General features: G+C 36.6%; 2 protein-coding genes across 2 annotated transcripts; both read right to left on the bottom strand.

Moving 5' to 3' along the window:
* Positions 1-6,950: 6,950 nt before the first annotated feature.
* Positions 6,951-9,509, bottom strand: LOC116119909 (galactoside 2-alpha-L-fucosyltransferase-like). The gene is made up of 2 exons (XM_031405854.1): positions 9,163-9,509; positions 6,951-8,601 (listed from the first exon to the last, which is right to left on the bottom strand). Exons 1-2 carry the CDS (start codon positions 9,431-9,433, stop codon positions 7,142-7,144), a joined length of 1,731 nt encoding a protein of 576 aa, XP_031261714.1. The 5' UTR covers positions 9,434-9,509; the 3' UTR covers positions 6,951-7,141.
* Positions 9,510-11,039: 1,530 nt separating this feature from the next.
* Positions 11,040-13,598, bottom strand: LOC116119907 (galactoside 2-alpha-L-fucosyltransferase-like). The gene is made up of 2 exons (XM_031405849.1): positions 13,252-13,598; positions 11,040-12,690 (listed from the first exon to the last, which is right to left on the bottom strand). Exons 1-2 carry the CDS (start codon positions 13,520-13,522, stop codon positions 11,231-11,233), a joined length of 1,731 nt encoding a protein of 576 aa, XP_031261709.1. The 5' UTR covers positions 13,523-13,598; the 3' UTR covers positions 11,040-11,230.
* Between the last annotated feature and the right edge of the window lie 275 nt (positions 13,599-13,873).

Raw genomic sequence — 13,873 nt, 5'->3', positions numbered from 1 at the left:
GGGGCTTGGTTCGTGATTTGGGAGGCAGCTCATGGAAGGAGAAGATTATTGAAGATTTGGGCTTCAAATTAGAGAAGATTTCTCCATCTTTTGCTTGCTTTTCAATGATGAATCTTGATTCAGTTTGTTTTTGTTGTTTTATTTCGTTTTTGAGTATGAACTGAGTTGTTTAGCTAGGGTTTGATGTAATCTTGATACAATGATTCAAATTTATATGGATTGAATTACTTTGAGTTTTAATTTCATGATTGAGTGTTTATCTCTTTGCTTAATGTCTTTTGGATGTTTGATCACCATTCAAATGTGTGTTGTTCACAATGAGACTGAGAAGTGATTTGTGATTGTGCCTCTTGGGATAAATACCATAGATTAGCAAACGCTAGAGATAGGTTTAGCGATCTATGAAATCTAGATAGAATTCCACAAAGCTTAAAATCCTTTGAACTATTAATCTTCATTTTGTTGGGTGCGGAAGCTTAATAGGGATAAGTAGGGAAATGTAGCATGAGAATGTATGTTTTACAACTTAGGGAATTCGATTTTCAATCAAGGAATTAGAACTTGGGTAATAGATTCTATGATTTGGGTTAGCGTATTTAGGTGAATTCAACACCCTAGCATTTGTTTTAGAATTGTTTAATTAGTTAAGTTGTTAGGTTTTGCATGTGTATTTAGTTGTTAATTTTCCATCAATCCAATTTATTGTTTCTTCAATTAGGACTTAAACTAGGGAAATCGGTACTTAGTAACACTATCCTCGTGGGAACGATACTCTACTCATCACTCTATTACTTGTGCGACTAGTATACTTGCTACATTTGCATGTTGTAGTAAACACGCATCACCTGCTCGTTTTGGAACCTTGTTAAATACGAGGTCAATGATTCGTCCCGCTCTTGACGAATGTTGCTCAAGTAGTTGAGCGGCATTGCGAATTGTCTCCTCACTTGGAATTGCTATAGGTATAGTGTAGAGAATTATTGCCAGGAGTTGATGGAGTTCGCCTTAAGCCGCTTGTACCACCTATTGGCATCTCCGACTAATGTGATTGCGAAGCACTAGCATTTTGCTAAATCACTAACCTGATGTAGTTCCATTAGGTCATTAAAGTTATCGAGGTGATCTCTGGGGTCCCCTCTCCCGTCGAACTTGCTCTCTGGCGCCTTGAACCCTTGTGGGAGTGAGGCTTGGCGAACTTCCTCTATAGAGGGGGAACTTACTATTTCCTTCGCCAGATTATTCTGGTGAGCTTTTAGATCGTCGAGCATCTTTTGCATGCGATCTAAGTCTTCACTTTGGTTGCCCTGGTTGGCTCTGTTAAGTTGTACCTCAAGCAAATGAGTTTGCAAGTCTGTTGCTTGTGAAGCTCCTCCAATGCACGCGTTGATGCACGAGGTCGAGTCATGATGGCTGGGTTGGTAGGTGCTATCATGCTCGTCAGTGCGTTGCTCGTGACATCGGTCATAACTAGAATATCGGTCATTGCCAGATTGTCGCACATGGCTCGCTTCGCGGGCCTGTGAAGATTGATCTTGTCTTGGGTATGGGTTAAAATCGACACGCTGACGCTAGGGATACCGCTGAGGTTCTCGGTTGTGTCCGTCGCCTTCGCTTTCCCTCAGCGATTGCTTCTCTGGTCGCCTCCTAGGGTTTGTTTGTCCGCGGGACTCACACTCGTGTGTGGAGTGCTGCCTGTGAGGTTAGAGGTGTTGATCGCCCCTTGACGGCGATGAAGCAAACTGTCCACCTACATAATTCATACCCGTTGGGGTGGCGTTGGCGAAGCGCGGCTGGTCAAGGTTTCGAGCAATTAGTTGTTGGTTCCTCAGCTCAGCCACATTCTATTGCACCATCTGTGCAACCATTGTCCTGATCATCTCCATCACCTGGCCATTCTCGGGATTTGAGGTCCTTGCCCCCTAGTTGTTTACGGCATGTTGAGCTGACAGTACAGGTGGTTAGCGTCCAGCGTTCTCCTGTTGCACCTCCTGATGGGTGGTTTCCACGTTCTTGTGATTTCCGGTGGTAGTTCTCAATCTGGTGAACACCATTTTGGTTCTGGGACAAGTAAATCGTAGTGAACGTTTTCTAGAATCTTCGAAATAGTGGCGGAGGGCCCTCCTTCTAGCGTCAAAATGTTGATACAGAAATCTGCACCAACTAGCAAGATCTGATCGACGTTGCCGGGATCGGAACTGATGTGTGCGTGATTAAGAATAATCAGCAATGTATGTAAAAAAAATGCAATAAAGTAAAGACAATGAGAGTTTTAAAGTGGTTTGGAGAGGTTAACTTTGAAGCTTACGTCCACTGTTTTTGTATTTGCCGTGAGAGCTTACAATATAGTTCCTATGTGAAATTCGTAATCCCTTCCTCCTCGTTTGAGAGGGTTTATATACAAGATTTGTATAAAGAAAAGAGCGAAATTAAGGGGATTACAATTGATCATAATCGCAATTCCGATATTTTTACGATTGAGCGTTGTGATTGCACAGTGATTGCGCTTGATCTAGTCATTCCCATAATATCTAGGATTTGAAATAATCTTGAGGTTGATTGAATGATCCTTGAACTGTCCGCGACTAGCTTATGTTGGGTCGAGCTTTGGCTCGACGAGCTTATGCTGGGTCGATTAATCATTGTTGTCGAGCTTATTCTAGGTTGAACTATATCATCGCGTTGACCCGAGCTTGGCAGAAAAGCCACACACAACATGCCACATCTGGCCATTAGCAATTGATCAGATCTAATTGTTATTATTGACCCACAAAATTACAGGATCACTACCAACAACCAAAGTATGGCCTATAAATTTTCATTTTTCATCAAATGATTTTGTTTATGAAGCAACCCTAGATTTGAAGTTGACTTGATAGAAATTAATTATTGGTCCAAAAATAACTAGCTACTATACTTTAAAAAAAAAAAAAAAAAAAAAATCACCACGTCAGATATCATCAGTAGAATAAAATTATCATATAATCCTGTCAATCAAAGATCATAAACTGATCAGCTACGAGGCAAAGCAAACATTTATTTTATTTTATTTTATTCTGAACATAATGTTTTATACATCGCAGGCATGAATCCTGAGTGTAAGGAAGAAAGGAGTGTGGTTTCAAATTTCAATCATGAACCCAACTACAGCAACGACTAAAGCATTCCCACTCATGGAGGATAAAATTGTGCGGTTATTGTTGAGGCTTACCCTAATGTGATTTTTTCTCCAACTTGTAACTAGAAAATGTTAATTCGCAGAATAAAAATACCTAAGAATAGGCAAATATCAACCTTCATATGAATTACATTATTTTATCTCCATGCCACAGAGGGAAGAAACGAAGTTCTCTAAATTGATCAACTGTCATGCCAATTAGGAGATTGAAGTGGAGAATGACAAGAGTTTAGCAGTTGTCATGAATAGAAAGTGTTTCCAATATTTTTCAGTTTCTTGCAGTATGGGCCTCAGGAGCATTCGATTAATGTCCTTTTTAATTTTGAGCTCTTTAACGCATCACAAAATTTATGAGTACATATGCATGAAATTAAACATCCAGGACACATTCATTTGATCAAAAGCTCGGAAAAGTAACAGAACAAATGGTACTCTAGTTATCCAATAGAATAAAGGACAGGAAACATTTTTTCTCTCAAACAAACCAAGTCTAAAACTTCCGAATTATAGCTGATTTAAACATGAAGCCTGTAGAAGGGATCTCTTGTTGAGAAGATAATAATTATTAGAAATTAGGCTGCATAAGCAGGTAATGGCATTATGTTTCAAACTCATTTTGGTATACATTACCAGCCACTCCCTCTCCTTCTGTCTTCAAAATCTGCTGCCCTCTCCTCTTTCAGCATTTGCACCATTTTGAGTATACTGGGATTAAAGAAACGATCACGAACATACTTCCTCTTCTCTGCTTGTATCTCCTTAATAGCACTAGGATATGGGTTTGGAGGAGGCCTCTTCCCCTGAAGACGTGCAATTTGTTTCAATCGGGCATATGCATATGCCTGCTTTTTCGTCTTCTCTGCCCAATATTCCATCTACAAAGATATAACAACTGTATGCTAACAATCGGGGAAAAACAAAACACAGACTTTTTAGGTTTTCTCTAACCATTAATTCATCTGAAATCAAGAAACACTAACAGTACCTAGAACGAAGACAGAGAGAAAAAGAGAGAACTATTTAAGTAGAAAATTGCAGAAAGCATTCATCAGCCACAGCCATAGCTTCCTCCTCACTAACTCCATGCCCCTTCAACTCGAGCACCCGCAAACCAAATATACGAGCTGGAACAGGTTCAAAACCACAAATCCTACCAGAAACATAAAGCATAAATTAGTCCAGTTATCAATAAAATGCACTCTGAAAACAAAGCAAGCCTCAGCTTCCAAAGAAGACTAACAGATATTCAACAACCAAGAAAGGAAAAGGCTATCCAAAAAAAAAAAAACAATATTAAAATAACATAGTAAGAGAACAACTTTTAATGAGCATTAATGCCTCTAATTCAAAAAAGCAAAACTCTTATATCACCTAAATGCACAAGCAACTGGCGCATGAACTTCATCCTTGACCTACCTCTATAAGGTAGCTACAGAATCAATATTTTGTAAAACCATGGATCATAAAAAATTATCACTTCTCGATTAACTGATCTAAGTTGAGCCCAAGAATCAAATAAACTACTAAATAAAATAAAATAAAAAAAGCTCATGAAAAGTGTCACTCATATGAACAGCATACCACCTCTCTGCTATCCATTCCCACTAGCAGTAAATACATGCACCACAACCCCTTAGAATTTTCACAATCCTAAAATTTCGAGATCATGCAACTACTCTGCAAGTACCACATATCAGTAAACACATGCAAACACAAACCCTTAAAACAGATAAAAATAAATCTTGCAATCTCAGTACAATTACCAAACACTAAATAGCGATTGAGTTGAAAAGAAATGCATACTTGATGGCATCTTGATGTTTGGAATCAGGATGCTTCAGAAAGAACTTCTTTATATAAACATCCTCAGGAAGATTAATCTTCTGAACTTTCCCGTCACCACTTGGGAAAGTTGCAGGAGGAGCCCTGAGCATTAAAATCAACCATAAACTAAATCAAAATTCCAAATCTCATTTAGTATAAATAATTAAAAAAAAAAATCCATGAAATAGTACACCGATGGCAATTAATAGTTTCTAAATCAAGAAGTAGAAAGAAAGAGGCTCGTCAAGGGCTTTAAGCCAAACAGGCTCGGCCTTGGCCAAGCCCTTGAAGAGCCTTCTGGTTTTAGTTAGCAAATCTCCTTTCATAAACGACATTATGCCTCTGATATTTCGTTAATTCTCTTCGCCTGATGTCTTTCTACTTCATTGAGTGGGGTACCAGATGCAGCTTGCCAACACACGGGTCGCAGAGCTTGCTAGTGACCCAAAAAGATGCTGTTTAAGAAACCTAAAACTACGGAGCTTCAAGCCCACTCCATTAAATTGCAGCCCTTTGTTTTGCTCCAATTAGGCAAATTACATATACGCAGGTTAAAGGGTAATAATTTTTGAACCCACCTATTTTATCAATAACCCTCCTTTCTTTTACGATAGAAAAGTAATTTTTACACCCCATTTTTTTTCATTAAGCCCGACTTAAAAGGATAAAATTGTAATAAAAATATTAAATAAAATGAAGGTGTCGTATCTCTTAGATTAAGTTTCATGTATTATCTTTTTCTCACCACATAATTTTGTCATTTTAGGCTGAACTTAGCTTTAATCCAACAAGATGATATTTTCTAAAACAATGTTTCTATGATCATGGATTATGTCATGGATGTAGTCAGGATTTTGAGTGAGTGGGTTCAAAACATCTAAGTTAATAAATTAACAATCATGAGATCACATAATCAAATAAGCTAAGGTATGTTTATAGACCTTTTAATTTTTTCAAAATTTTGAGTGGGTTCATTTGAACCCACAACCTTCTATGTGGCTACGTCTCTGTCTACAACTACCAGATTCAGTCACCATATATGAGCAGCAATTTTACTGAGAATTTCTTTAAAATTTTGTTAACTTAGTTTGGTTGATCTAATAGTATTTCTATTATAAATATTCTTTTATGATATTAAAAAATAAATTTTCATCTTAAACATCACTATTCACTATCACAAACTGTTGTCTTACAGAGTAATTTATTTTTTTAGAGCATCATAAATTCATAATAGCTTAAAGAGTAATTAAAAGATGATAAAATAAAATAACCTTTTTAACCCCTTTTAAATAGAAGATGAGGTCTAAATAAGAGTAAGCTGAGGCTAAAAGTCACCACATTTAGTAAAAGTAAAATTGGAAGGGTAAAGTAGAAACTAGGAGGCCCAAACTAGTGGCGAAAGCAATACAAAGTCACCCAAATAATTTCAAAAACCAGTTGGACCTGGGTTTCTTAATCCTTCTGCTAAACCATCTAGGCTAATTTAAAGTTATTTCAAAAGAGAAGTATGTCATACCAAGACGTTGAACCCCAATGCAACTGATGAACCTTAAATCAGTTAGAGAAGCCAAATAAACAGGACAAAAGCCACTAGTATGCCCAAAATAAATAATTGCCCTTGAAGCATTAGGTAAAACATTTTCAAGTTTCCTTCCTAAGTGCATACATAAAACGGGTATACTTAAAAAACTTATGAAAAAATAGCTGCCCTTTTACAGTTGGTTTATTATTGCCTTTATTTTTCAGTTACTTATTATGATTTCTAGTGTTTGTCAAATGGATTCCTTATTGATGACATCTGATATGCCTATATTTATATGGATTTATGCATAATCACCAGGCTCCTATCACAAAAATTTAAAATCCAAAACACAACTACCTTCCTTTATGTGGAATATATATATATATATATATATATACAGCTCCAGTGGATGTGAAATAGCTATTAAAAAAAAAAAAAAACTTCTATTATCGCATTCTCAATCTGCTTGTAGACTCTGAACTCAGTTTGCAACATTCTCAGAGCCAATAGAGAAAGAAAAATTGCAAGTTTATGATTAGCTAGCACTATCACTGACCTCCAATAGAAAATTAATCTACTTTATATCCAAAATTGTAAGGAACTTCAGCAACAAAGAGGGATTATAACTCATCATGACCATCGACCACCTTAAGGCCCCAACTCATATCTTCACAATGTTTCACATGGGGAACAACTACACCTGTATCAATTCCTTTCTTTGCCTTGCAATCATAAAAGGGAGGAGCATGAAAACAAGGCTCCATTGACATTGCTCGTCGACAAGGTGGGTCTGGGGCTGTCCTATTTTCAGGCTTGTAGAGGATCCATGGTTTCAAACCTCCAAGACCCTGAGCTACATAGCCAAATGTAGACCATGAGCTTGTGACCAAAACATCAGTCAGACTGAGGAGATACATTTCGGCCCATGCCTTCCTGTTGTGCAACCCTTTCTCTGTCTGTTGATACTCTTCATGACTTGGCTGGTAAAACCCAACAAAATCACCAGAAACAGTCGGATGTTCCCAGTACATGTTCCTCATGTTCTCATAGTATCCAGAATTCAAAGATGTCACTAGAACAGCCTTCAATTTAGGCTTTTCTGATAGATTGACAACAGATTCTTGCATGTTAACTTTAGGCAGCAGCTTCTCATTCAGACTACAGGCCAAAATCTGATCCATTACATGATTAAATGGACCAACACCTGTATCAAAAACTCTAATTTGAATTCCGAGCCTCTCATCCGCCTTGGCTAAGTAAGCTTGATAGTACCTTGTGATTAGGCCCCATACATGGTCTGAGGGGTGGAAAAGATACCGACCCAAGTGGTGGAAAACAGTTCCTTTCTCGGGAAATAGTCTGCCAAGTTCGTGTTCAAAAGATTGGATCAGAAAGAGTGACGGCACAAAATAGTTGTTTGATTTCATAACTAACCAGGGAACTTTTGCCAAAAATGCTTGATCTTCATCACAGAAAAAGAGCTTATCATGATCTCCATAATCGTGAGTGAGATGGAGATATAAATAGGATGGTACTGATTCTGTTGAAGTGTTAATGATGTTATTCTTCAGCATTTTTCCGTAACACTGAGGAGAGTCCTGATTGAAGCCTTTGAACTTATGGGTGATAGGAAAATCCTGGGGTAGCAACCATGATTTATCTGGAAATGGCTCACAGAAGAGATCAGCCATGTCCTTTCCTTGATCAACGAGAAGGACTCGGTTTGTAAGAAGAGCATAAAGAAATGCTGAAGCAAGGGTTAGAATCCTATTTCCCAAGCCACTGAAAGATATCCACACAATGTATTTACAATCTGTGGAGCCAATACTATGACTATACTTAAATTGTTTCAGGGTTTTGTTGAAGGACAGTGTATGAGGTCCACAGCGTCTATGAAGATCTTCGTAATTTCTAAGTTTGGAAAGGAGATACGGAAAAGGCTTATGGGGTGACGTTTTGCGATATAAAAAAGACTGGTATCTGCTTAAGCAAGAAGCTGCATCAAACCCATCAGCAAGAAGTCCACCAAGCAATTTGTCTTCCGGCAGTTCAGCAGCTTTAAAGTGATCATCGACTGAACCTATGGATCGGACAGAGATTACAACTTGAAAAACTAAACAAACATTAAATAAAATAAGATCACTGGTAGTCTAAAAACTGGCACAGATAGATATATTTCTCAAAATTCAGAACGTAGAAAAATAAAACAGAGGGTTTAACAGAGATATTAAACAATGATTTTGTTTAATTTAAGCCAAGGTTCTCGAGAACCCTTTGCTTCTCACTTATTGAGCTGGAAAAGAATTAATGGAAAGCAGAACCAAAGAATGTCCTATAATGGGGATTTTTAACAAAAGCTGCCACATATTCATACAAGTACTAAATTGTTTTAAAATTAAACCCAGACTTAAATTCTACAACTAGTACAAGCAAGATTTAATTCTATAACAAATTCCCTTTTGTTAAATTTAATTGAGATTGCAGTTCATAAACTTGCGAAATTCACTTTGGCTTTTGCAAGAATGCCAAATTTGCATCACATTTTTTAGCTCCAATTAAGCAGCAAATCACATTAACATCTACATTATAAATTACGAGCATTTAAAAGAAAAGCTTAACTATTGAAGAGAGTTTTTCTCACCTGCATTCACCGTAGTGGAGATATTTAGTTGAGGTTGAGCATCCAAAACTCTGGCGTCGGCGAATCCGATGACCTGATCGGACGGCTGGTGACCAAAGATCAAGGAGAGGGTGATGAGGAGTGGAAGAGCAGTCAAACAAGCAGCCAAAATCCTGTTAAGCTTCACAGTAGAGAACCAGAATCTCTCAGAAGGAGGTCGTCCAAGATCGAGGAAGCGTTGATCTGTGGAGTTGGAGGGAGAAGATCTTCGCCTGAATGAATTTAGATCCATAAACAACTCAACGTTAGCAACTGATAGTAGAACGAGTTGATTGAGTTCGTTTTGGACTAAGAACTTGTCAGAGCAGTCAAACTCAAACCGTCATTCATGGCTTTTATCACTCATTTTTCCACCGTGGAATAAAAAGGAAAATCGTTATTAAGGTTTAGAATTATAAACAATTCAATTTATTAATTTTCTTAAATATACTAAATATTATCTAATAGGTAAATTATATTTCTAAATCCTCAAAAAAAATTTAGATGATCTTCTATTTATTATCCTATTTATTAATATTTACTTGTATTCTATAACCCTACAACATTACATATTTTTCTGAAGTCAAAGTACATTGATTATATTTATGATGGGATTTTTTTTTTGTTGTTTAAAATCTAAATAATTATGATTTGGCTGAAATTTCCTACACAATCCATAAATGATACAACGTTTGTTTTTTCATGTTTAAAATCTAAATAGTTTTAACATTAATTAAATGCTTGATATGTCTAAATGCATAAATATATGAATAATTTATTTGTTTTTCTTATAATTTGTAAATATATGATTTTAATTGCGATACATAAGATCGCTTAAGCGATCATAGATCTGGGCAGATATTCATTCTGCCTCGGACAAGATCGCTTAAGCGACCAAGAGTCTTTTACAAAAATCATAGATCTGGGCAGATTCAGTCACCATATATGAGCAGCAATTTTACTGAGAATTTCTTTAAAATTTTGTTAACTTAGTTTGGTTGATCTAATATTATTTCTATTATAAATATTCTTTTATGATATTAAAAAATAAATTTTCATCTTAAACATCACTATTCACTATCACAAACTGTTGTCTTACAGAGTAATTTATTTTTTTAGAGCATCATAAATTCATAATAGCTTAAAGAGTAATTAAAAGATGATAAAATAAAATAACCTTTTTAACCCCTTTTAAATAGAAGGTGAGGTCTAAATAAGAGTAAGCTGAGGCTAAAAGTCACCACATTTAGTAAAAGTAAAATTGGAAGGGTAAAGTAGAAACTAGAAAGCCCAAACTAGTGGCGAAAGCAATACAAAGTCACCCAAATAATTTCAAAAACCAGTTGGACCTGGGTTTCTTAATCATTCTGCTAAACCATCTAGGATAATTTAAAGTTATTTCAAAAGAGAAGTATGTCAAACCAAGAAGTTGAACCCCAATGCAACTGATGAACCTTAAATCAGTTAAGAGAAGCCAAATAAACAGGACAAAAGCCACTAGTATGCCCAAAATAAATAATTGCCCTTGAAGCATTAGGTAAAACATTTTCAAGTTTCCTTCCTAAGTGCATACATAAAACGGGTATACTTAAAAACACTTATGAAAAAATAGCTGCCCTTTTACAGTTGGTTTATTATTGCCTTTATTTTTCAGTTACTTATTATGATTTCTAGTGTTTGTCAAATGGATTCCTTATTGATGACATCTGATTTGCCTAGATTTATATGGATTTATGCATAATCTCCAGGCTCCTATCACAAAAATTTAAAATCCAAAACACAACTACCTTCCTTTATGTGGAATATATATATATATATATATATATACAGCTCCAGTGGATGTGAAATAGCTATTAAAAAAAAAAAAAAACTTCTATTATCGCATTCTCAATCTGCTTGTAGACTCTGAACTCAGTTTGCAACATTCTCAGAGCCAATAGAGAAAGAAAAATTGCAAGTTTATGATTAGCTAGCACTATCACTGACCTCCAATAGAAAATTAATCTACTTTATATCCAAAATTGTAAGGAACTTCAGCAACAAAGAGGGATTATAACTCATCATGACCATCGACCACCTTAAGGCCCCAACTCATATCTTCACAATGTTTCACATGGGGAACAACTACACCTGTATCAATTCCTTTCTTTGCCTTGCAATCATAAAAGGGAGGAGCATGAAAACAAGGCTCCATTGACATTGCTCGTCGACAAGGTGGGTCTGGGGCTGTCCTATTTTCAGGCTTGTAGAGGATCCATGGTTTCAAACCTCCAAGACCCTGAGCTACATAGCCAAATGTAGACCATGAGCTTGTGACCAAAACATCAGTCAGACTGAGGAGATACATTTCGGCCCATGCCTTCCTGTTGTGCAACCCTTTCTCTGTCTGTTGATACTCTTCATGACTTGGCTGGTAAAACCCAACAAAATCACCAGAAACAGTCGGATGTTCCCAGTACATGTTCCTCATGTTCTCATAGTATCCAGAATTCAAAGATGTCACTAGAACAGCCTTCAATTTAGGCTTTTCTGATAGATTGACAACAGATTCTTGCATGTTAACTTTAGGCAGCAGCTTCTCATTCAGACTACAGGCCAAAATCTGATCCATTACATGATTAAATGGACCAACACCTGTATCAAAAACTCTAATTTGAATTCCGAGCCTCTCATCCGCCTTGGCTAAGTAAGCTTGATAGTACCTTGTGATTAGGCCCCATACATGGTCTGAGGGGTGGAAAAGATACCGACCCAAGTGGTGGAAAACAGTTCCTTTCTCGGGAAATAGTCTGCCAAGTTCGTGTTCAAAAGATTGGATCAGAAAGAGTGACGGCACAAAATAGTTGTTTGATTTCATAACTAACCAGGGAACTTTTGCCAAAAATGCTTGATCTTCATCACAGAAAAAGAGCTTATCATGATCTCCATAATCGTGAGTGAGATGGAGATATAAATAGGATGGTACTGATTCTGTTGAAGTGTTAATGATGTTATTCTTCAGCATTTTTCCGTAACACTGAGGAGAGTCCTGATTGAAGCCTTTGAACTTATGGGTGATAGGAAAATCCTGGGGTAGCAACCATGATTTATCTGGAAATGGCTCACAGAAGAGATCAGCCATGTCCTTTCCTTGATCAACGAGAAGGACTCGGTTTGTAAGAAGAGCATAAAGAAATGCTGAAGCAAGGGTTAGAATCCTATTTCCCAAGCCACTGAAAGATATCCACACAATGTATTTACAATCTGTGGAGCCAATACTATGACTATACTTAAATTGTTTCAGGGTTTTGTTGAAGGACAGTGTATGAGGTCCACAGCGTCTATGAAGATCTTCGTAATTTCTAAGTTTGGAAAGGAGATACGGAAAAGGCTTATGGGGTGACGTTTTGCGATATAAAAAAGACTGGTATCTGCTTAAGCAAGAAGCTGCATCAAACCCATCAGCAAGAAGTCCACCAAGCAATTTGTCTTCCGGCAGTTCAGCAGCTTTAAAGTGATCATCGACTGAACCTATGGATCGGACAGAGATTACAACTTGAAAAACTAAACAAACATTAAATAAAATAAGATCACTGGTAGTCTAAAAACTGGCACAGATAGATATATTTCTCAAAATTCAGAACGTAGAAAAATAAAACAGAGGGTTTAACAGAGATATTAAACAATGATTTTGTTTAATTTAAGCCAAGGTTCTCGAGAACCCTTTGCTTCTCACTTATTGAGCTGGAAAAGAATTAATGGAAAGCAGAACCAAAGAATGTCCTATAATGGGGATTTTTAACAAAAGCTGCCACATATTCATACAAGTACTAAATTGTTTTAAAATTAAACCCAGACTTAAATTCTACAACTAGTACAAGCAAGATTTAATTCTATAACAAATTCCCTTTTGTTAAATTTAATTGAGATTGCAGTTCATAAACTTGCGAAATTCACTTTGGCTTTTGCAAGAATGCCAAATTTGCATCACATTTTTTAGCTCCAATTAAGCAGCAAATCACATTAACATCTACATTATAAATTACGAGCATTTAAAAGAAAAGCTTAACTATTGAAGAGAGTTTTTCTCACCTGCATTCACCGTAGTGGAGATATTTAGTTGAGGTTGAGCATCCAAAACTCTGGCGTCGGCGAATCCGATGACCTGATCGGACGGCTGGTGACCAAAGATCAAGGAGAGGGTGATGAGGAGTGGAAGAGCAGTCAAACAAGCAGCCAAAATCCTGTTAAGCTTCACAGTAGAGAACCAGAATCTCTCAGAAGGAGGTCGTCCAAGATCGAGGAAGCGTTGATCTGTGGAGTTGGAGGGAGAAGATCTTCGCCTGAATGAATTTAGATCCATAAACAACTCAACGTTAGCAACTGATAGTAGAACGAGTTGATTGAGTTCGTTTTGGACTAAGAACTTGTCAGAGCAGTCAAACTCAAACCGTCATTCATGGCTTTCATCACTCATTTTTCCGCCGTGGAATAAAAAGGAAAATCGTTATTAAGGTTTAGAATTGTAAATAATTCAATTTATTAATTTTCTTAAATATACTAAATATTATCTAATAGGTAAATTATATTTCTAAATCCTCAAAAAAATTTAGATGATCTTCTATTTATTATCCTATTTATTAATATTTACTTGTATTCTATAACCCTACAACATTATATATTTTTCTGAAGTCAAAGTACATTGATTATATTT

Source organism: Pistacia vera, unplaced genomic scaffold (genome assembly GCF_008641045.1).
Source record: "Pistacia vera cultivar Batoury unplaced genomic scaffold, PisVer_v2 Contig910, whole genome shotgun sequence".
In the NCBI taxonomy this organism is placed as follows: Eukaryota; Viridiplantae; Streptophyta; class Magnoliopsida; order Sapindales; family Anacardiaceae; genus Pistacia; species Pistacia vera.
The sequence above is the reverse complement of the archived record's forward strand: the minus strand, read 5'-3'. Positions and strand labels throughout refer to the sequence as shown.

Coding starts and splice junctions, on each gene's coding strand:
- LOC116119907 (XM_031405849.1), bottom strand. CDS start 13,522: ATGGATCTAAATTCATTCAGGCGAAGATCTTCTCCCTCCAACTCCACA. Junction 12,691..13,251: donor CTCCACTACGGTGAATGCAG/GTGAGAAAAACT, acceptor TCCGATCCATAG/GTTCAGTCGATGATCACTTT.
- LOC116119909 (XM_031405854.1), bottom strand. CDS start 9,433: ATGGATCTAAATTCATTCAGGCGAAGATCTTCTCCCTCCAACTCCACA. Junction 8,602..9,162: donor CTCCACTACGGTGAATGCAG/GTGAGAAAAACT, acceptor TCCGATCCATAG/GTTCAGTCGATGATCACTTT.